The 24,357-nt window shown below is 35.0% G+C and overlaps 2 protein-coding genes and 1 long non-coding RNA gene across 30 annotated transcripts; 2 read left to right on the forward strand and 1 right to left on the reverse strand.

The window, feature by feature from the left end:
- Positions 1–674: 674 nt before the first annotated feature.
- On the reverse strand, positions 675–5,576 carry LOC146906104 (NAD-dependent malic enzyme, mitochondrial-like). 27 transcript variants are annotated; one of them, XM_085725471.1, is made up of 9 exons: positions 5,003–5,576; positions 3,240–4,905; positions 3,058–3,132; positions 2,514–2,617; positions 2,321–2,403; positions 1,850–1,956; positions 1,343–1,454; positions 1,137–1,217; positions 675–959 (listed from the first exon to the last, which is right to left on the reverse strand). In XM_085725471.1, exons 5-9 carry the CDS (start codon positions 2,339–2,341, stop codon positions 873–875), a joined length of 408 nt encoding a protein of 135 aa, XP_085581597.1. In that variant the 5' UTR covers positions 2,342–2,403; positions 2,514–2,617; positions 3,058–3,132; positions 3,240–4,905; positions 5,003–5,576; the 3' UTR covers positions 675–872. The 27 variants fall into 27 exon arrangements, with proteins under 27 accessions (XP_085581597.1, XP_085581598.1, XP_085581602.1 ...); XM_085725472.1 differs by lacking the exon at positions 3,058–3,132 and having other exon boundaries at positions 4,734–4,905; XM_085725476.1 differs by lacking the exon at positions 1,137–1,217 and having other exon boundaries at positions 2,321–2,617; positions 3,240–3,353; positions 4,734–4,905.
- A 1,471-nt stretch (positions 5,577–7,047) lies between these two features.
- LOC146906105 (uncharacterized) lies at positions 7,048–11,182 on the forward strand. Of its 2 annotated transcripts, none has more exons than XM_085725820.1 (7): positions 7,048–7,417; positions 8,133–8,537; positions 8,967–9,212; positions 9,324–9,382; positions 9,998–10,073; positions 10,388–10,498; positions 10,618–11,182. In XM_085725820.1, exons 1-7 carry the CDS (start codon positions 7,331–7,333, stop codon positions 10,753–10,755), a joined length of 1,122 nt encoding a protein of 373 aa, XP_085581946.1. In that variant the 5' UTR covers positions 7,048–7,330; the 3' UTR covers positions 10,756–11,182. The 2 variants fall into 2 exon arrangements, with proteins under 2 accessions (XP_085581946.1, XP_085581947.1); XM_085725821.1 differs by having other exon boundaries at positions 7,057–7,417; positions 8,976–9,212.
- A 5,498-nt stretch (positions 11,183–16,680) lies between these two features.
- Positions 16,681–19,996, forward strand: LOC146906106 (uncharacterized). Its single transcript, XR_015020011.1, has 2 exons — positions 16,681–17,188; positions 19,690–19,996. It is a non-coding gene; the product is annotated as an uncharacterized LOC146906106 (long non-coding RNA).
- The last annotated feature ends 4,361 nt before the right edge of the window (positions 19,997–24,357 follow it).

Here is a 24,357-nt window from a genome sequence, read left to right on the forward strand (position 1 = left end):
GACCATAGCATGTATTTAGGCCAATGATGTAAAGGACAATGGACTCTAATGATATACACCGACACAAGCACCGACACATGCACACACATCACATGGTTACTTTAGATGTATGCTTAGGGAATGCATGTTTAGATGTATGTTTAGGAACCTTGAAACTTTGGCAAATTCTCTTTTCCAAAAAATATAAACAACATCACTCAAATCATTTTCTAAATAAACCTTGGGATCAAATCCCATTGAATTTTCCTTTTCTTTTCTTAAATAAAATCTTAATGAATTTTAATCATACTTTGACTTCCTTTTGCAAAATAACTAATTCAACTTCACAACACTACTAGAAAAATCCAAATTAGAGACGGGCGAAATCAGTCTCTAAAATGCAAAAAATCCGTCTCTAAACAAGTTGGAGATGGAATTGGAGACGGAATTGGATCCGTGGTTAATTTACTCGTCTCTAAGCTAATTGGAGATGGATTTACAGATTCCGTCTCTACCAGACACGGAAAAATTCCGTCTCTGAATCATATATTCCGTGACTACAAAGAAACCAAATTCTGTCTCTACATAAAATAAATTCCGTCTCTACAGAGACATAATTTATATTCCGTCTCTAACTTCAATTTTTTTTTTAAAAAAAAAAATCAACCAAAAGTGCTCTTAAAAATACATAAATATAGTTTGCAAATTTTGATCAACATAATAATGTCTCATTCAAGAGAAGAGTACTCTTAAAAATACATAAATATAGTTTGCAAATAACTGAACAAATCAAAGTAAAACTATCCATTACCTAAAAATAATAATATGATAATGAATCTAAAATTTTCCAAATCTCTAAATTGTTGTTACTATCCCCTCCTTCATTTACATTATCATTCTCTCATGCTCTTGACATGTTCTTGAGCTAATTGACAAAGCTTCGGAATAATGTCTAAGCTAAATAGGTAACTTCCATCAGCCTGCAAAATTTAAAATATGTGGGTCTCAAGCATAGTTTTTGTTGTTTTCAATAATTATTCCAAGGAAACAAAGCAATGTCAATCAAGCTAGTCAACAAATTTTCTTTAATAGTCCTTTATGTATAGAACAATAAACAATTAGAGTTACAGAATGACTCAACTGAAGAGAAAACTTACATGTGTAGCATGGATTTGGAGGCGGAAAATCACCTTACATTCTGTTTTCTCAATCTTACCCCAAGTAACCCAGACATTGTTCTAGTAAGTGAACATCCAACGAGCTGAACTGAGTTTAAAAGATTATGTTTTCTATCAAAAAAATAAAAATTAACTACTACAAAGAACCATACCATGTTTAATATGTATATCAAGATAAACAGTACCTTTGCATCAACAACCCAAAATTGACCCTTTGCACTCTGAAAAGCTACTTCATTATTACCCAGCATCCTTGCCATTGTTTTTCTTGCTGCATTAAGAACACCGATTCCAGCACTGTAGTAGTACAAACATAATTAACAAAACAACACACCAAATGTGAATATCCTTAGTGACTATGAACTCAACAAAGACTTTCAATTGCGACAAGCCAACAACCATTCCATTCAAAGCTTTCATTAAAATCAAATCGATTCTAAACATAACTGCTGAAACTTTGACCAGCATTCCTAGGAGATCATTCATCCTAGTACTACCTCCCCAAACAAACTTAACGATGGAACCCAGGCTGGATCTAATGCTTAAGTTCTTATCTATGTCTCCAACGACACAATATTTTCAAGATATTTCAACATAAATTGTGTTTCAAATAACTAGTTCTGAGCTAAAAAACTTTATGCAAAATCATAAAATCATGTTCATCCTTTCACAATAAAAGATAACTAGCTAACCTTGCAGCACCAACAACAACTGTCTTCTGCTTGGGGAAGTCAATCATTGGCCTTCCTTGAGCTCTTACAGCACCTAGAAGTCCAGCAATTGCAACACCAGCTGTCCCCTGGGTAGAGAATTTCACATACATTAAGCAATAAAATGCCATGACAAGATCTATAAAAAAAATTCATCTATACAATGAATTCAGTTCGCATGAGGTAGAGATGATAACTTGGTCTATAGAGCAAAAAATGTTATTGTTCTGAAACCATTGATCAATGACTGTTGGCGAAATGATCAATGGTTTGTATAAATCTTAATAAAGTAATAAAATACTCTCGCTGTGTAGTAGCTATGATAAGTGAAAGTTATTCAAAAACATCCATCTCATAAACTCCCCAGTTCAATTAATAATTAACAATATTTCCTGAGGCCTGTAACAGCAACATGTAAAATACACTTCACATGATAAACAAAAAAAATTTTACCTGCACATCATCATTAAACATTCGGTAGGTAGTTCTATACCGTTGTAATAACTTAAAAGCACATTTGCTTTGAAAATTTCAAACTGTGAAAGCACAAGCTTAATGATAGTCGAATAACAGAAAAATATGGACCATATGAATAAAAGGAAAATGCAAGCTACTAGTTTTATTTTAAACATCACACTTTCAATACCTGTACAATCACATTTGGCCAGCGAGTAAAGACAGCTTCCATAAACTCATCTATAACAGCAAGATAGTCATCTCCATCAAGGCGATGCTGCTGCAATCCTAAATCTGACAACAAAGAATAAGCCAATTATGTTCCGTAGAGTGAATTCAACTCATAAAGCTTATGATGAAACCAGAATAAATGTAACTGAAGCAACAATAGGTATATGAAATATCTAAGTGAGCTGCACAACACAAATAGTGCTTAGAGATATTAAACCACACATAGGCTTCAGCCAGATAGCTTAAGCATTTGTGAAGTTGATCTTTTAGCCTAGATGATCAAGATTCAATTCTGCGACTATCAGTCTTTTACATAAAGAATTTTAGCACAAGCTCAAGGCTTGAGAATTGTTCACATTGCAAGCAAGCAGAGTTCATGACAGGAACAATAGAGATGACAGAAACAGCAACAGAGACATCAAGTGAACGAAAAAAAATAAAAATAATCATGGGTATAACAATCAGGAAGAGCACAAAATTTGTAAGATTGAAAGGATACTCACGAGTTTGTTCATCAACTCAAGGTGAATAGACTCCAAAGAACTTCATACACTTTTTTGTGATTCTAAGTCTTCCAACTAAAAATAAATCAAAGATAATATAAGAAACGCTAATTGACAACAATAAACAACAAAGTCACTAAAGTTGTGGATTCTAACTAAACACGCAATCAAACAATAATTACTTTCTGATATATTTGCTAAAAAGAAGTATTGTCGCTTCCCAATCAGCTAGAATACCCGTTTGCTGGGCAATTTGCTGACATACTACCATTTCCCCGTCCAAAATATTGCCAAATCTAGAAAAAGAGACCAACTATAAATTTTTGCTCAAACAGTTTCTTACAACTACTTTATCTAGCTGATACAAAGATGTTGCAGAAGAACTAAGTAACCTAGTTATTGTTACTAATAGGACGACATAAGTGTGAATTTTGTAAGCTACTGTCTGTAGCATCTAACACTAGCAATCACCCTTTGCTGGACTTTGTATTGTCATCCATCTTAAGATGTCTCCAATGTCCCCAAGGCATTCACTCTTCATCTTTAGTGTTTCCACACCTCGTACTCATCATCTTTAATCATCAAAGTGGTGAGCATTTTTGCAAATTAGTCTGGCAATATTTCAACCCATCACAGTTTAAAGTAAACTAAAGCATTAGATAGCAGTCACACACACACACACACACGTGAACCTAGTTAATCTCAAAAGGGCTTACATAGTTACACACACACACACATGTGAACCAAGTTAATCTCAAAAGGGCTTACATAGTTACACACAAACACATTCACATCACATCACAGTTACACACTTGTGCAAAACATTTATAAATCTTCATAAAAATAATATTCATCTCCAAAAGAGCTTACATAATTACATTATGCTAAACACGGACACAGAGAGAGTTGGTTGGTAATTTAAAGTAACTAGGTCAGTAAGGAAATGGTAACTTGGGTTGTGGACAACATGAAGACTCCATATCTACAAAATAAAATCAAATAAGTAAGATCCAAATCATGATTGTTTCCATCACCTTAAACTTGATAATTGTTTCAATCACCTTGGAGTTCAAGTAGTAGACATAAGCAAGCACAAAATTCTTGTTTCATACATAGGTTTCGCTTTCAAAGCTACAATTTATAATTCATACAATAGACATAAAGAAAATGTAGACACAAACACACATCCTATACATATATTTTGTGTAGCAAAAACTCAGCACCTCTAAAACTCACACAAAAACAAAGAGTCACAAGTGTATATATGTTCTTCTATAAACCAACATACTATTTTAATTTTATTTAACATTAAAAATTTAACACAAACAGACCTTGACACATTCTCAATCAGCCAATGAAGTTACTAATCAGCACCCATAAAAAATAAAACCAATTCATTGAGTTATAAAAAACATCAATCTTCCTGTAAAAAAAAACATCAATCTGAACGCTACCGGTCTCAAACATAATAGTTGCAAAATAATCCTTGATTTTGGGTCAATAACAATGATAATTACCAAGAATATAGCTTCAGGGTCAACATAAAATCCACCCTAAGTTTAGCTTCACACTTCAACCTAATCAACTCCTTTTGTTTAACACAAATTAAATTAAGTAAATAAGTAAACAAATAAATGGTTTAATTAAATTAAATTAACTTATTAAAATTTTAATACCTCCATCGTATTCTTTAGTATACTCTTTTGGCTCAACTCCAAATGAGTTCCCTTGTTTCAGATCTCTTCTTCTTTGATGATTAAGTTCCTGTTTCTTCGTCAATGGGTGTTCCCCATTCCTTTTTGCTTCTTCTAAATGGATTAGGAATCACAGCTTTGAATTCCTCTTTGGCTGTTGTACAAACAATGGAGTCGAATGATTCCAGAAATGAAATCAAAACACAAAACTGTGATCTTTAGAAAATTAAGAAAGAAGAAGAAAAACGTACCCACTCAGTTGATGTTGTTCAGATCTGATGTTAAACGACAAGAAGAAACGAGTTAGAAGAGACAAAAAGCAGTCACAAAATACCACTCGCCAATATTCGCTAAAGATTCGCTTGCAGGGGTATGATTCCGGAGAGCTTCGTGTTGTTGATGGATTTTGCAATAGAGAAGGACTTAAGGTTAGGGTTCATTTGGGGGAGGAGGGAGAGCTTTCAGTGTTTATCGATGGTGGACATTTTTGGCCTGAACGATTGTTTAATTTGGTGTAGTGAACGCTTCATTTTGGGAGCCTACGGGACTAATTTATTTTAAATTATAATTTTTTTAGAGACGGATTAATTCAGTCTCTGGGCATTTTTACCTGAGTTTAAATTATAAAATAATAAATTATATTTGTCAGAGACGGATTTAGAGACGGAAAATGTTACTGACGGAAACAACTGTCTCTAAATTCTGTCTCTAAAGGTAAAATCTCAACTTCCGTCTCAGCCAATTATATTCCATCTCTAATTCCGTCTCTAATAGAGATAGAACAAAATCCGTCTCTAAATTCCGTCGGTGTTCAGGATTTTTCTAGTAGTGCAATTTAACAATCTTATGCCCTTGAGGCCTCTCTCTCTCATTCTTCAAAATCCCATTTTCAAAATTAAAATCAACCAACAAAAACAAAAACCTTTTTTTGGAAGAGAACTACGGTGGATTTGATCCCTTAAAAGAGTACGTAGGCAAGGAAACAATATTCCTTCAATTCAAATAAAATAAAAATTCAAACACTTTCTTCTCCCTCCAATTCTTCACTTAGTAAACTCTTAGGTGTAAATATCATTCTTCAAATAGCATTTAAAAATAAAGCGCGCGCGTAGAAAGTAAAGACGGTTCCTATAGGATACTATAGTCGTTATGGGTGCCTAACACCTTCCCGTAGCGAAAACAACTCCCGGACCTCGATTCTCAAGGGTTTTGCTTATTTTTTTCCCTTCCCAAGAAAAAATGAGATATCAAAGGTTAAAAAGGTTCAAACGTAATCAATGTTTGACACCCGAAAAACCAAGATAAAACATAGACCATGATGCCTTACAACTCCACCACGTAGCATATAATATCACAGATGAAGCAGAGGTAAGCCTACCTGTACAACAACATGTTCAAATCAGCAGGAACATACAGAATGGTCTTGATTTATGGGCCAGAATCCGTGAATATGATCAACGAATGGCTGATGAAGGCTTCACTCAAGTTCTTACAAAGGCGCAGAAGCAAAATTGTAAAAAGCAAGTCATTGGCACGCCCTATCAAACCCGTGCAAAGGGTGGTCTTCCATCTTCCAAATGATTCTGTTATTGGCGAATATGGGTCATGGGATTCAAAGCTCTATTTGGTTAGAAACTCTTCCAGCTGATTGTCAGTTGCATATGGATTTCTTCGTGATGGAGTTGGTTTGTTTAACTACAGATTTTCTTAGTCTGTAGTAGTTTATTTTAGCATTTTTTGTTTGTTTTTCTTCTGAGGGTTTTGGCCTAGTCCCCCCTCTTCTTGTATATATTTTTCCTTTTTTTTTAATAAAATTTTAGAGTTTGGCTGCATAGGACGGAGGTTTCCCAGTTGCCAACCTAGTTGGTATGTGTCGGTGTTTCCTCCTGATGTCTGCCATTACTCCTTGCTTAGCAAAAAAAAAAAAAAATAACCATTTTGTAATAACTTTTGAACAACTTTTTTTCTCATACTAACATTATGTTTTTATTGTTTTTAGCCAATAAAAAGAGAGAAAATTAATGTTGTCATCAAATTTTTTCACTAAATGGTTGTTCAAATATCACTAGATCAAGATTTTTATAATTATTAAAAGCAAAATTGTGCGTGCATCTAAGCACTTTGGTCTTGTCTTCATAATCTAAAAACAACCATACACAAACATAATTAGCGGACCGAATTTTAGGAACCTAAAGTGGGCCCATACCAACATGACAAAGATGGAGAGTCACCTCGACACATGATTAGTGGACCCCACTACCAAACTATATTAGATTGCAATATCTAACGCCTAAACGCTCCTTTTGAATGTATCTTTGAAGACTTTTAAATTGCCTACTTTAAGCATCACATGGGTTACTTAAACTTTACACAGCTTTTTTTCATTTGAAAATTCAAAATTCGAACGGTTGCACTTGCACAAATCAATGAGAACAGCCACATAAATTAAAACTATACTACATTAAATAATAATACAAACAAAGAGAATAAATAAATAAAATCTAGTAGTAGTATTCATTGTACAATATTTAAGTACTGTTTTTTTTGTAGTGAAGTTAAGGATCTTTTGGAGGTTTGGAATGTTGCAAAGAAACATGGGAGAGTCATCAACTTGTCTCACGCAACCATTCTGTTATTCCTCTGGCTTTTCCAATGAATCCAACAAGGTCAGTTCAATTTTTTTATGTCACTTCATTCAACTAGATTTTGTACTATTGGATTATTCATTTCTATGATCTATCTTCTGATCCTTTCATTAAAATGAGATAAAAAATAACTGCAATTTCAATTGTTTGTTTCTGCTCTCAATTTAGGCCAAATAGTTTCTTTAACACTTTTCTAGTTATTGTATATATGGATTTGGAAAATTTGTTTAATTTTTAATAAATAAATTTCCAAATCATTCGTGATAAATTCACTGATATTACTGAGAATGGCTGTCAAATAAAATGATTTAATGTCAATTTTGGTTTTGTTGTGATAACTCTGAGATATCAAAAATCATAGTTTTTTGGACAAAATTACAGTTGCAGACTGCTTTTTAAAACCTATTTGTTAATTGTTTTTTACGAGGTTAGTTTTCATAACATAGTGCCTTTATCCACTATGAATTAATAACTATAAACATTTCCATATCAATGATTGTACCGCCACATCGATGACATTTACTGATATTATCGAGAAGTACAGTCAAATACAGCTGATCTGACCTCTATTGTAGTTGTGTCCTGATAACTGAGACACCAAATATTATGATTGTTCGTCACTATTGCAGCCTCGTTGTTAATAATTTTTTACGAGCTCAGTTTTCATAACATAGTGCTATAATCCACTATGATTTTATGATTGAATTGAAAAACATGAGAAAATTGTTTGTTTTAGGACAACCCAATTAAAGTACTCGGGGAATCAGTGTCGTTTGGGAGGTTCACGACAGAGTCACTAGCATGGGAGAAATGGTCAACATTCTCAACCAACCGTTATGTTGAAGAGGCGGAGAGGTATTCAAAACCGGGTTCGGTTGCAGAGAAGAAAGCTTTCTTTGAAGCTCATTACAAGAAACTTGCAGCTCAAAAAGCAGCTGCATTACTTGAACAAGAAAAAAGTGACTCACTCGAAATGGAAGAGCATGATGAGGCAGAAGTTGATAACACCAACAATTCACAGTTAACAAGTTTACCTGAAAGTAGAAACAAGGTGGATGTAACTCAACTTGAGAAGGAGCAGCAAACCCTTGTAGGGAATTCAATGCAAAACCAGCTTGGTGATAAGGACTTGAATGTAAAGGTTAGTGGAAAAACTTCATATGACACACCAAAGATGAATTTAATTTAGTTGAATTGGGATCAAGATTCCTTATAGGCAAAGATCTCTTGCATTCATGCAGTCAGTAGTTCGGCACCGTTTAGATTTTGACCTCAGTAAATATTTAATTCCTCTTTTGAAATCTGAGCCATCTGATGAAGATTCGATGATGCCAAGCTTCCATTTGTGTCAATGCACGGGATCCTTTACCTCTCTGTTTTCGTTGATTTTGTCCCAGGAATCATTTTTTTTTTTTATAGCAAGGAATCTATTTTTTAGTGGTAGGCATTGAACTCGGTATCCTCACACACACTGCACACCGACCACTTGCAATAAAGTGCGGTACTATTGTTACCAGTAATCTTTTTACTCTTTCAATCATTTACGAACATGGCACTTATATAATAGCAGTTATTGCAGAAAGGTTCCACAGATCCTATTGTTTCAGATATTGCTACTCCAATGAACAACAAGGCTTCATTAAGAAAAAAGAGATCAAAATGCAAGTCACTTCACATGTCAGTTAAGTTTGCAGTCATTAGAGAAATTAATAGATTGACTTCATCTGTAATGAGGAAATTTGAAACTACAAGAGTTGGTTCTGGTTCTTCCACAGCTTCAAAGGATAGATGGACTCCTCTAACGACACCAATTAAGGTATTCAAACTTCAATTTTAATATCATCTTATTACAAGACCTTCAACTTCCATTTTGTTACGATCTTCAAAGTTGTTGTAATTGCTAAAGTGATCCATTATTCAATTTCAGACCTTGAAGAATGAGCTGCAAAAGCACCCTTCATTTTCTCCATTAACAGAACAGAAAAGGTACATTTCATGTTTAAGAGAAGTAAATCATATGACATTTGCAGCACCGACAAAACATCGGCTAATATTATTCTATTTAGTTAATTCTTGTTTAAAATTATGATTGATGCCGAGGTATCACTTCCACGTCTGATATCCGTGTCTATGACAAAATGCTAATTTTGCAGTATAAATTATCTATTTATTTTACTCATAGACCTACATTGAGCTTGCCCTTTGTAACTTAAAAAAATTATAGTATTAATGACTACCGCCGCTTTTGATTACATTGAATTGAATTATTTCAATTTTGTCACTATTACTGGTCTGAACGTGTTAATGTTGTGATTGGTGTCCATGTATATACGTGTGTTCTTCATTCTTCACTAATGTTGCAAGTACCTATGAAACACTAACCCGGACATGAATACCGGACACGTCATTGATACATACACCTGTAATAATTAGAAAGAAATCGATTAATTACGTGTTGATATCGTGAAGTTCTACCCTGGACACAACAGTGTCGGTGCTACAACTAGCTTTACCAGCAGTTACATCTATAGCTTGAAGGTTTCATTCATTTTGTTGATATTGTTTCAAGACTGACATTTCCAATGTTTTAAATATATGCAGAAACAATATGGAATCACCAATTATATCATCCCCATTAAGCTTAAGGATAGAAGATAGGGCTGCAAGTAGAAAGAAGGCAAAACTCTATTCCTTACTTTTCCTTTCTGATTCAATTAATCATTACATTAACTCAATATATTCATCAATTTACTTATCCCCTTTGCCTATTGATATTCACCAATTCAGAAACTTTGGAAAAAGTCCAGTGACATGGTCCCTTTTTTGTAGTACTGACATTTCAGATTGAAAGTGTGTTTCGTGTTTGACATGACACGACACGATACATTTCATCACACTTAATCTCTTTTATTTTCTCAAATTATTACCATTATCGATGACTTCATAGGTTCGTTTAACTTAATCAGTATTATTCAATTCTCTTACATGCAGGAGAGAGCACAGACAAAGACTAGAAAACCAAGACTATGCTTTTGTTTCAAACCGAGGCAACTACCTGAATTTAACAATGAAGGAGAAGAATCTAATAGAGGGACAAAAGAGGTACATTACCACAATTGTTTATAAATAATGATCAAAACCTTGTATCTGAGAACAAGTTGTAATTAATTGTCCATAGCAATTAAAAAGTTGATAATAATTCAATTGTTGTTTTCTTGCAGGAATCACTGACCTCAGGAACAAGAGTCACTTCTAGTGTAGTACAAAGCAAAGCCTCTTTATCTGCTGATATACTTACTACATATGAAAATACATCTCCAAATATTCAGCATGGAATCCAACATGAAAGAAATTACTAATATTTGTTTTAAATGAGAATACAGTATCATTGGATAATGTGACCACTTCCTGTTGTCATAGATTATATGTAAACTCCGAACAAGGTTAGGTTACAGTTTGATTACACTGCAACTACAGCTACAAAGTTTTATAGTGGAATTTAAATCCTTAAGTATACATATATCATAGCTTCATGAAAATGACTTGTGAAGCATTTTGGTACATGCATGTATACGGGTACAATGCAATATGGTATATGACCTTGTGCAATATGGTACATGCAGTTTTCGCTCGTGATACCTTTGTCCATGTTTTTACATTGAGGTTGTAGAGGCGGTTGTAATTCTATTGCAGAGACCTCAATCTTTTTATGGCAACTGCGGTTGCAGACTGAAATTTAAACCCAGACTTTTGTCTTTTGTATATTATAACCTTCTGTTTTCTTTATCCTTTTAGTTTGTTACAACATAAGTGTGTTTGGTTCTTAGCATGTGTTTGATGAGCACAAGATAACAATGAATATGATAGTATATCTTGTTATGTGTTTAGTACACGCTTGATAAGGACACATAAAATATAAACGCAAAGAGAATAATTCAGTTGATCAATTCTCATAAATTAACAAAGTTGTATATATGAAAGATCTAAGATAACTTTAAATAAAGAAATTAATTTCTATGCACTGATTGCGCATAGCTTTTTTATGTAATGCTCTTCTTGGTTTTCAAAAGGTATCATATCCATAACAGTGGAAAACAAGAACAAATTGTGAACACATAGTAATGAAAGAAAATGAATAAATTTTAAAACAAGAACCAATTTCTTTAAGAATCAAATTTACGCATAAGGAATCAAGGCAAAGAGGAGAGTCAATTTCTGAGAAAACCCAATATTAATTTCTTTGAAATATGAACCCTTGCAGAGAGGAAAGATGAAGAAGAAGAAAAAATAGCGTGTCAGATGGTAATGTGTGACGGTTGCAGAAGAGAGATGGTGCAGAGGCAACTGGAAAACGAGAGCGGGAGGTTGAAGATGCCAAGTGTTTATTGATTTGTGATGGACATAATGAATAAGCGATGTGTGCAAATATGAATTATCAATTCCTTGAGATCTTACAAAGGTTCCAAACAAATTTAATCTATAAGCTTGTGAGAGCCTTCACTTCTTTGTTATCATCACAACATTCGTCAACAATACATGAGCGATATGGTTGACGCACCCACTTTAAGGTGTTAGACATTGTTAAATGCACACCTTAAGACCCGCTACAAGGGTTCTTGAACATGGAATAACATTATCAAGATGTCACAGCCTCACTTAGTTCTTATATGAACCGATGAAAGATTAGTAGAAAAATTTGTCAATCAGTAAGACTTTAGACTAATCTAGAAAACAATATATACTCCTACGTAAGTATATAACTACACGTTTGCTCATTAAGTTTTTGCATTCGAAATAACATTCACTATACATGCCATTTGAAATTAAAAGTTATATTCAATATTTTCTTTATTTCTATTTTGAATAAAAAATGAATTTGGTAACTCCTTATTATCAAATTCAAACATTTGGAAGAAGAACCTTTTGATGACTCTATTGCATCTCACTAAATATTTGTTGGTAATATCATTTAACATGTTTTGTCTACTTCTAGTCTTGTACAATATCATCATGTAACGGCTCATATTGGCATGATTTGTTTGATGCCTAGTATATTTTGTATAATGTCGGTCCAGTATGAGTCATCAATATATTCTTTTTCTGTGGAAAATGAGTTTACAAATCTTGTTTTCGTTATGTTCAAAGTGCAAGCAAAAAACAGAAACTCAAAGAATACAGTTGCATGAAACCATCTAATTCATGTAGCTGAGGGCTTTAAAAAATTGAAAGTTTACAAATTTAAATGTATAATCGCTGCTGAAGCTAAACTTTGATCACTTGAATCTTGCAGATGAGAGCTAAATTACAATTACTTGAATCTTGCAGATGATGTGCACGAGACCCTGTTGTGGATATGATGAAAAGTGCTGCTAACAAGTTTCATAGAACTGTAGTTTATCCACACAAAAAGAGTTCATTAAGGCTAACAAACTCTCGCCGATCGAGACTTCTTTATGGGGTAGAATCGGACCAGCTGACTAATGTACAATTAGAAGCTCGATTGTACAATCAAGTATAATGCAAGGAAAGATACTAATATATACCAAAGTAGGGGTAGGGTTAATTTTGTGATTTCGGTTAAGGATTATTTTAGTGCTTGATGAGAGTTGTTATTTTACTAGGTTACTAGAGAGTGTAGTAATTATTTATTTACCGGTAAGTGATCGTTAGAGTTATATTTTACCGTTAAGTGAGTAGTAACATTTTTGAGGTTAGAATAGAAATGGGTTAGGCCCATTAAGGTTGGTGAGATAAGCCCAATTGAGTAGAACTAGTATATAAACTCTAGTTGTTGGTAAAACTAGGTTTTACAAACATTATTCATTTCATTTCATTTGGGAAGAGAAGAGATAGATACTAGAGGCAACAACAAGATCAAGGGTTAGAGCTTGAAAAGGGGATTCATCATCTAGGAGCTCAATTGAAGCTTGGGTTAGAGAATCTTGGTGCTAGAGGTAAGAGGGTTAGAATTCAACCATAATTCATAACTTTTTCTTTCTTACCCATTTTTGTGAAATTGATGAATTGAATCTAATTGTTGTAAAATTCGTGCATGATTGTTGTTGTTATGTTTGAGAACATGATTTACATGATAATTGTATGTTAGTATGTGAATTAACATGTTTAAATGCATAGTTGTTGGTGCTTTGTGTTCTTGAGCAAGTTTGATGAGAATTGAAGTTGTAGTGTTAAATTGTGCATGAATTTATGTTCAAATGTTGTTGTTGTTATCTTGACATATGTTGTTGTTGGATTGATGCAATGGGTATCATTGAAATGGTGAATTGGTGTGATGTGAGGTTATGGAAAATGATTTTTGGGATGGTTGAAACTTGAATTTTTCTATACATTATGATAGAGCTAAGTGTTAGGAGAATATAGGCGAAAACGGAATTGAATTTGGGTTAACGGTCGAGATTTTACGAATGAAATGGCGAAACCGGAAAACTGGAACTGCACAGAACCGCAGCTCAGGACACTGGCTGCTGCCCATTTGTGCCTGGGCGCAGGAAGCCATGCCTGGGCGTGGCTTGGCAGCCCCTCATGGGTGTCTGCCCTGTTGTGTTGTGTTGGGGTGCTTTGGGGCCAATTCCGGACTTCCAAAACCGATTCTTTCGATGTTTTCACTATTTTCTAGACTTTCTAAACCTATGGAAACATCAAAAGAATTGAGTTGAACTTGACTCCTTGGATTTAATCAAGCTTATTGTTGATTGTTCAAGGAATGTTCAAGAACGCTGATTTTCTGAAAACTTGTTTTCTCAAGAGAATGAAGTAGGGTTAAGTATGTAGGATGTTTATATGACTTCTAAAAATGGTTGTGAATGGTGTCATCAAGTTTAGACTTGTTTTGCTTTGAAAATGAGAATTTTTGTGAAATGTGAAAAAGGAGACGAACCTTGTGATTTCCATGAATTCGTCGTATTTGGCCGGTGAAACGCCAAGGCATCCTCTACTGCACTCATATGTGGCCTAGAGGTATGCTTAGTTGAGGCATTGAAACTTGTTTACTCGATTTTGGCTTCAATGCCCAATTATTTTTTAAGTTATGACTTGGAGAGACGAACTTGACTAAAGATGACTTTTGAGAACCAATTGATTGTGAATCCTTTATGGGGAATTGTTATATGATATGTGAAGATGATTGGTGGTGTATTTATGTGACAACTTTATGTTGTGTGATTTTTGATGTTGTTGGTGATTGTATATGTGTTAATTGGTGATGAATTGTTGATGATTGCATATATACATGTATTGGTGATGGTGAGGTGATTATTGTTTGTGTGAACATATGCTTCTAAGATGGGTCTTGGTGGTGTGCTTATGCAGAATCGTCAGGTTGTGGCTTATGCTTCAAGGCAGTTGAAAGTGCATGAGAAGAATTATCCGACTCACGATTTGGATTTAGCAGCCGTGGTGTATGTGTTGAAGATTTGGAGGCATTATCTGTATGGTTCTAAGTTTGAAGTGTTCAGTGATCATAAGAGTTTAAAGTATCTGTTTGACCAGAAGGAGTTGAATATGAGGCAAAGGAGATGGTTGGAGTATCTTAAGGATTTTGATTTCCAGTTGAGCTATCATCCTGGAAGGGCCATTGTTGTTGTTGATGCTTTGAGTAGGAAGTCGTTGCATATGTCTGCTTTGATGGTAAAAGAGTTAGAGTTGATTGAACAGTTTCGAGATTTGAGTTTGGTTAGTGAGTTGACACCGGATGGTGTGAGGTTGGGAATGTTGAAGCTGACAAGTAATATTTTGAAGGAGATCAAGAATGGTCAGAAGGGAGATTTGGAACTCGTAGATCGAGTAGTGTTGGTTAACCAAGGTAAGGGTGGAGATTTCAAGTTGGATGAGAACGGTGTTTTGATGTTTCGTGATCGTGTTTGTGTACCAAGTGTTCTTGAGCTTAAGAGGCAGATTTTGGAAGAGGGTCACAGGAGTAGTTTGAGTATTCATCCGGGAGCGACTAAGATGTATCAGGACTTGAAGAGGTTGTTTTGGTGGCCTGGAATGAAGAAGGAGATCGCAGAGTTTGTGTATGCTTGTTTGGTTTATCAGAAGTCTAAGATTGAACATCAGAAGCCATCAGGTTTGATGCAACCGTTGTTTGTGCCAGAGTGGAAGTGGGATAGTATATCAATGGACTTTGTTGGAGCATTGCCAAAGACTGTTAAGGGTTTTGATTCTATTTGGGTGATTGTTGATCGATTGACGAAGTCGGCACATTTTGTTCCTATCAAGACCGGTATGTCTGTGACAAAGTTGGCTGAGATCTACATTGAGCAGATTGTTAGATTGCATGGTGTTCCTTCTAGTATTGTGTCGGATCGGGATCCGAGGTTTACTTCTAAGTTATGGGAGAGTTTGCAAGTTGCTTTGGGAACTAAGTTGAGGTTGAGTTCTGCTTATCATCCCCAGACTGATGGTCAGACAGAGAGGACTATTCAGAGTTTGGAAGATTTGTTGAGAGCTTGTGTGTTGGAGCAAGGTGTCAGTTGGGTTGAATGTTTACCGTTGATTGAGTTCACTTACAACAACAGTTTTCATTCTAGTATCGGAATGACACCGTTTGAAGCTTTGTATGGTCGGAGGTGTAGAACTCCTTTGTGTTGGTATGAGTCAGGAGAAGGTGCTTTGTTAGGACCGGAAGTTGTGCAAGAGACCACCGAAAAGGTTAAGATGATTCAAGAGAAGATGAGAGTGTCTCAGAGTAGGCAGAAGAGTTATCATGATAAGAGGAGGAAAGACCTTGAGTTTCAGGTTGGTGATCATGTGTTCTTGAGAGTGAATCCTGTAACCGGTGTTGGTCGTGCTTTGAAGTGTCGGAAGTTAACTCCTCGTTTTGTTGGACCGTTTGAGATTATTGAGAAGGTTGGGGTTGTAGCGTATCGGATTGCGTAACCGCCATCTTTGTGGAATCTTCATGATGTGTTTCATGAGTCTCAGTTGAGGAAGTATGTGTATGACGCGTCTCATGTGATTCAAGTGGATGATTTGGAAGTAAGGGATAATTTGACTGTTGAGACTTGGCCAGTTAGGATTGAGGATCGTGAAGTGAAGCGTCTGCGTGGCAAGGAGATCGTTTTGGTTAAAGTGATTTGGGTTGGACCGACGGGTGAGAGTGCCACTTGGGAATCGGAAAGTAGGATGAAGGTTTCGTATCCAGAGTTGTTTCCATCAGGTAATTTTCGAGGGCGAAAATTCTTTTTAGTGGAGGAGAGTTGTAACAGCCCGATTTTCGCTAGATTTGTTTTATTATTTATTTATGTGTGTTGTGTGTGCTATTATGTGATTATTTGCATCTGTGTGTATTTTTGGTTGGGATTCGTAGAGTTCGGTGTTAGAAGGGTATTTTAGTCATTTTGGACTTAGGGGCATTTTGGTCATTTTGAGAGTTGGGGTAATTTTGTGATTTCGGTTAAGGATTATTTTAGTGCTTGATGAGAGTTGTTATTTTACTAGGTTACTAGAGAGTGTAGTAATTATTTATTTACCTGTAAGTGATCGTTAGAGTTATATTTTACCGTTAAGTGAGTAGTAACATTTTTGAGGTTAGAATAGAAATGGGTTAGGCCCATTAAGGTTGGTGAGATAAGCCCAATTGAGTAGAGCTAGTATATAAACTCTAGTTGTTGGTAAAACTAGGTTTTACAAACATTATTCATTTCATTTCATTTGGGAAGAGAAGAGATAGATACTAGAGGCAACAACAAGATCAAGGGTTAGAGCTTGAAGAGGGGATTCATCATCTAGGAGCTCAATTGAAGCTTGGGTTAGAGAATCTTGGTGCTAGAGGTAAGAGGGTTAGAATTCAACCATAATTCATAACTTTTTCTTTCTTACCCATTTTTGTGAAATTGATGAATTGAATCTAATTGTTGTAAAATTCGTGCATGATTGTTGTTGTTATGTTTGAGAACATGATTTACATGATAATTGTATGTTAGTATGTGAATTAACATGTTTAAATGCATAGTTGTTGGTGCTTTGTGTTCTTGAGCAAGTTTGATGAGAATTGAAGTTGTAGTGTTAAATTGTGCATGAATTTATGTTCAAATGTTGTTGTTGTTATCTTGACATATGTTGTTGTTGGATTGATGCAATGGGTATCATTGAAATGGTGAATTGGTGATGAATATGTTGTTGTTGTTGAAAGTTGTGGAAATTGATGAATTGGTGAATTTTGATGAGATTAAGTTGAATTGTAGTGTCAATGATTTTTAATGAATGAAACAAGTTGATTATGATGAGTTATGGTATAATGATTTTCTGTTTTTGGTTGTTGTTTGGTAATGAGAAATGGTTTGGGAGAAATCGGGATTTTCATATGAGATTGAGCGTTAACCGTTTTGGAAAATGAGTGTGATGTGAGGTTATGGAAAATGATTTTTGGGATGGTTGAAACTTGAATTTTTCTATACATTATGATAGAGCTAAGTGTTAGGAGAATATAGGCGAAAACGAAATTGAATTTGGGTTAACGGTCGAGTTTTTACGAATGAAATGGCGAAACCGGAAAACTGGAACTGCACAGAACCGCAGCTCAGGACACTGGCTGCTGCCCATTTGCGCCTGGGCGCAGGAAGCCATGCCTGGGCGTGGCTTGGCAGCCCCTCATGGGTGTCTGCCCTGTTGTGTTGTGCTGGGGTGCTTTGGGGCCAATTCCGGACTTCCAAAACCGATTCTTTCAATGTTTTCACTATTTTCTAGACTTTCTAAACCTATGGAAACATCAAAAGAATTGAGTTGAACTTGACTCCTTGGATTTAATCAAGCTTATTGTTGATTGTTCAAGGAATGTTCAAGAACGCTGATTTTCTGAAAACTTGTTTTCTCAAGAGAATGAAGTAGGGTTAAGTATGTAGGATGTTTATATGACTTCTAAAAATGGTTGTGAATGGTGTCATCAAGTTTAGACTTGTTTTGCTTTGAAAATGAGAATTTTTGTGAAATGTGAAAAAGGAGACGAACCTTGTGATTTCCATGAATTCGTCGTATTTGGCCGGTGAAACGCCAAGGCATCCTCTACTGCACTCATATGTGGCCTAGAGGTATTCTTAGTTGAGGCATTGAAACTTGTTTACTCGATTTTGGCTTCAATGCCCAATTATTTTTTAAGTTATGACTTGGAGAGACGAACTTGACTAAAGATGACTTTTGAGAACCAATTGATTGTGAATCCTTTATGGGGAATTGTTATATGATATGTGAAGATGATTGGTGGTGTATTTATGTGACAACTTTATGTTGTGTGATTTTTGATGTTGTTGGTGATTGTATATGTGTTAATTGGTGATGAATTGTTGATGATTGCATATATACATGTATTGGTGATGGTGAGGTGATTATTGTTTGTGTGAACATATGCATTTGTAGTTGAGTCATATGTTCATGCATTCATGACTGATGGTGGTGGATTTTATATCCAAGACTGATGGTGGCGGATTTTATATCCAATTGAGGTGAGTACGATGTTTTTGTTGCATCGAAGGTGACGACCTTGAGGTGTTTTGGTACCACATGCATCTAGAGAAGAGTCTAGAACATTGCATGCATTTGAATAGTTGATGAGTTGTGTCATAATTGAATATATGACTTGGGAATTGTGTGTTGGTGAAATTTGGTGAATGTTGTGATTGTGTGGATTGATGTATAAGTACATTGGTGGATTTTGTGGATGGTTGTAAATAATTGATTTATGCTCTAATTGCATGTTTTATTTGTTTGTACTTATACACTTGGTGAATCTATTTGATGATAATTGATTGGATGATAATGATGAGGTGAGAATTGTATATGTATATACATAAGATGTGGTGATTTCTTTGATGATGATGATTGATTGCTTGTAACTTGAAATGATGAATTGTACTTGTTGAATTAAGCATGTTGAATTGAGTAATGAGGTAAGTGATGTGATCATTGATTGATGTTGATAAATGACGAGCTTTTGTTGATGACTTGATTAGAGGTTGAATATGCATGCTATGCTATGATAATAATGTGATAGCTTGAAATGTAAGTGATGGGGAATAATAATAATCATGTGATGCTAGTATTCTAGGAGGGAGGGTTATGTATAGGTGATACGTGTATGATACACTTGTGGAGATAAACTTGGAATGATAATATGCATGTGTTGTGATTACTTATGAATATATGTATGGATTGTTATTCTAGAATATATTCTTTCATTTCCAATGTTCATGATAAATGTTTTTCGTGGATTATGATGATGTAATGCTAACCCTCAGTGGTCTGTGGTGGACCGCCTACCTTTCTGTATGGACGGGTAGACGGCGTGCAGGATGCTTAGTTGTTTGCTTGATGATGCCGAGGAGTGGAGTTCCTCTTTTATATGCAAGCGTCTAGATTAGGGCTCTGATCTAGGGTAGCTCTTGCATGTTGGTTTTTATTTTTGGACCATGTATTTTGGAGTTGAGATGTTATTTGTTATTTGAGATTTGGAGAATACAATTGTATTTTGTCGAGATCTGGAGATGTTTATGATTTTTAAGTATGTCCGCTGCTATGTTGTGTAACATGATCTTTATGCATGTATGTATTGTGGTTTATTCGGAGACGTAGCATCTATTTCTAGAATATGTCTGATGTATTTGCGCATTTTACCGCTTAATAGAAATAGGGTGTTACAGAAAGAGTCGTCTTCACATATTAGATCTAGAACAAAAATATCTCAAATTGAGTACCAAAATAAATAATATTTAGTACAAAAATATATTATATTATGTACCAAAAATATATTTCTAATGCAACAAAATATATTCGATTGCATAGCAAAATATTTAAGATTGCGTTCCAAAATATTTTAGCAAAATTTGGGGACTAAGAAATCATTTTCTAAAAATGTATAAATTAACTATTTAATTTAACATTTCCAAATAATCAAATATACATAAATATATATATTTTTTCGTTAGTGCTTCACATAATTATGTATACCCCATTACATAAACACTACTAATGTGTGTGATCCATCCGATGTGGGGCTTCCATTTTTTTTCAATTGTGGGATATTGTGTTTAGTCATTTAACTAAACTAGAATAAGACTGGTGCTAAGCACGGGCTGAGCGTTAAAACGTGACTTAAGTGTCAAAACGCAGTTACAATATTATTTACATTGAGAAATAAGAAAAGATTAAAGATAAAGAGGAAGATAATGATAAATACAATGAAATATTTGTTATTAAATCCATACAATATATAAAGAAAATAACATCTTTCAGCTATTTTGAGCTGACTTTTTCTCTTTCAAAAAATGATCTCAATTTTCTATACAAATAACATATGTAATAAAGAGATAAGACTAAATTTAATTATTAAAATAAAGTTGCAACAAACACAAATGTCTAGTGTTTTCCCTCATTTTTTCCCTTTTGCATTCCAAATAATATTCACTATACATGTAACACCCACACTAAACGTATCTAGAAAGTTTAGCATGTGCGTTAATTTTAGTATTGGATATATTAAAATTTACAACAATAAAACTTCGAATGAATATCTTATACAACAATAAGTGTTCGTACAATAATAATACAACTCAACTTTTGTAAAACATAATAAATGCGTCCTTGAAGATCAATATCATCCAGTAGCGGGTACAAACGAATACTTGCTGAAATATCCATTCGGCTACTAGCTTGCTGAACCAACCTGTTTATCTGAACCAATCCCTATCTAACCGATGAAAACCTATCTAAGGTAGTATCGGAACTCCCTCAGTGACGTGCGGGTTCCTTACGGCTAACCCCGCTTCCCCTAGTGGAAACCCCTTGAGCCAACCTAGTGTGGATCACAAGGGACACGACACCTACATCATTATTAAAGTCTTGGTCTATACATACATGAAGGTTAAATCTATACATGCTATCTCTTTTACCTCAGATCCTTAAACGATCCTACTAGAGGTAGACTATATGCTTGCTCATCTTACTATGTGAAGAGATTAATTAATCAATTCACGTCTTGCCATACTTGCATGGTCATTCCAGTTTCTATGCGAAGAGAATACTCTAAAACACTTCGCGTCTCAACATACATAAGACTCATGCGTACCATTCTATTCCTTTACAAGCTATTCTAGTTCTTGACAAGCTATGTCAAGGCTCTACATTCATTCCCTTTCTTAGTGCTTCACTACCCGAGTAATTCGGCTTAGACTCTCTTATGCCATTCTTGATGCATATATTAATTTTGCCATGATTTTCATTCCAAGGATCATTTGATGTTATATGCATGGGTTAGATGATGTTTTGGGGTTATAAAGTTGTATATTGATGAAAGAAAGACTTCAGATTGCACCACCGGCCCTAAAATAGGCCAACAAGCCAAAAGAAAGTAGGCCAAAACAGAGAATTTCGCTATTAGCTAACTTTTTTTGGGCAGGTTCTGGAAATTTAGCTATTAGCGAAAATTGAGCTAATAGCGATATTCTTCTGGGTAATTTCGCTATTAGCGAAAATTGAGCTAATAGCGAGTTTCTTCGGGTCTGTGGTGCAAATTTTGCAATTTTGACCCAAAACTAGTCCAATTCGATCCTTCAATGCACCATAAACATCCAGCAACTTATAGAGGCATTAATAAACATAAATCATGGCTATTTTAACATATAATCATCAAGAATGGCATTAGGGTACTAAAGTTCTCATCATGACTAAACTAACACAAATCATGTTTTCTTTCTAAAATTGCACAGCCCAAAGGAAGGTTAATCTAAGAACTCACCAAAACAAGTTTCTTGCAATTACTTCAAGCTTCAAGCTCAAACCCTAGCTTGTGATTCATTCTTGATCCTTAACTTTTCATCCAATCCATGCTTTAATCCCTTCCTCCATTAGTTTCTTGCTTGCTAAGCCACCAAAAACCATGCTTGATCACATTAGAAGGAAGTTTGGAAGATTATGGTAGAGGGAGAGGCGTGGCTAGAGAGAAAGAGGAGAGAAATTCTTTCTCTCAAAACCTAGAGAGAGAAAGGACAAGGAAAAAATGAATATTTTGGGTCCAAACATGCTTATATACTCCTTGTGTGCGAATACCCAAAATTCCCTTCGTCTTAATCGTGTTTAATCCGACACTGATACTTAACATGTATTAAGCTGACATCACGTAATAAACATTCTCCATTACACTTAATTTCCATGAACTCTCGTCCTCTGGCACGCTTGACTGGTAATATTCCGATACTGACAAGCGGGATATTACACTCTACCCCCTTAAAGAAATTTCTTCCTCGAAATTTAGAGATCATCTACCAATCACTGCAATTAGAACATGCCTTCTTTGGTTTCAGTTATATAAAGTCTGATCATACCCACTCCAAAGAGTTCGAAGTATACTTTCCTCATCAATACATGTAACTCATAAAATCGAATATAGTCTTATCAATCTTAATGTCTTTCTCAAAATCACAGAACTATCTTAGAACATCATGATTGAAACTTACCTTTGCTATATGTTGGACTTATTATCTCCGATTCATTTCTTCTTTGCTTAGCATGAACCATTCATACTAATAACTTATCATTAACTGGAACACTCAGGATTTGCCTTTTAACTAGGGTCCTACCGGATTCCAGGTTTGTCCTGCAATGCACGATAGCGTCGAAAACATCTTATCATGCATACACATAGTTCATACACAATCTTCCTTACTATAACTTGAGACACATGCCTTTTACTTTCCTTACTTAACTTATCTATTTTATGAATCTCTTATCTCTTTCCGAGTCCTAAGAAATCTTCCGATCTCAACATAGTCTCATTGCAGCAGAAATCATGGGTAACTCATATATCTTGGCATGAAGAAGCAAAATCAATTAAGCTGATTCACCTGACAATCCATTAACCAGTTTGTGGTTCACATGCTCTTAAAACTTCAAACTAAATCCATTTGCACTTGCACTTGAATACTCTTAGCAAAATCCGTGCATCCCGTATGATATTGGTATCACACGGACATTGTCGTTTATCAAACCTTATTTTCCATAGTATTGCATACTTTCAAGTACCGCTTCTTGTTAGTTAATAACGATGCTCATTCTAGCATTTTGCTTCTAGAAATTTCTAAACATTGGTACATAAGTTCTTGGAACGAGTAGATACACAAAATCATTTTTAAACCAAGTCTGTAATGGTACTGCAGAACCACATGACGAGTCTCTATATCTTGAAAAGGTTTTACAACTCGCCCCAAACTTGTCTATAACAAGTTGGTCCTGAAGTCTGTACGTCTTAAGTGAGCTTACTCGCTTACGACGTGCCTCACCAGTTTCAACAATGTAAAAATTTTATGTTTTTAAAACAAACATTGTTCCCAAGTTCCTTAATACCTATCTTAACTTTAAAAGTTATAAAATCACGACTTGACATTATTCTAGCAAGTATCGTTATCACTTAACAAGTATGGTATAAGAGGGTACGTACTTCATCATGCATATCCCATGAACCGTATTCCTTTATCATAGCACATACTCTTCCTAATTAACCAACAGCTCTTCTACGCATTCGACATCACCAATTTAGGCAACCCGATTACTTCATTTGTGGTAACTCTAGTCTTTCTCATCTTACTTAAGTGAAGATACCTCCTTTATACTTTTACCTTAGTCATCACTGACTGTATAAGCATCAATACTAACTTATCATATCTAGAAATGTATTACTACTCCGAACATTCTTCACGAAGATTCTTACTACCAAATTCCATGTTCCACGGTTACCGTCAAAAACTTTACCGTTTAACATCCGTTGGGCTACTCTGATTCCCATCGGTTGGCTTTAACCAATACTCTAATTTGTTGATACGGGTGAAACTCTGCACTCCTTCTACCATATGATTACTATCTTCTTGAACTCTTCTCAAGATCTTCCATGTTGCAACCACGCTGCAACCTTACACTTATCACTGCTTTGGAAGATTAAAACTCACGATAGACTTATC

Source organism: Medicago sativa, chromosome 7 (genome assembly GCF_051527215.1).
Source record: "Medicago sativa cultivar Bolivia chromosome 7, Bolivia_mono, whole genome shotgun sequence".
NCBI classification, from domain to species: domain Eukaryota; kingdom Viridiplantae; phylum Streptophyta; class Magnoliopsida; order Fabales; family Fabaceae; genus Medicago; species Medicago sativa.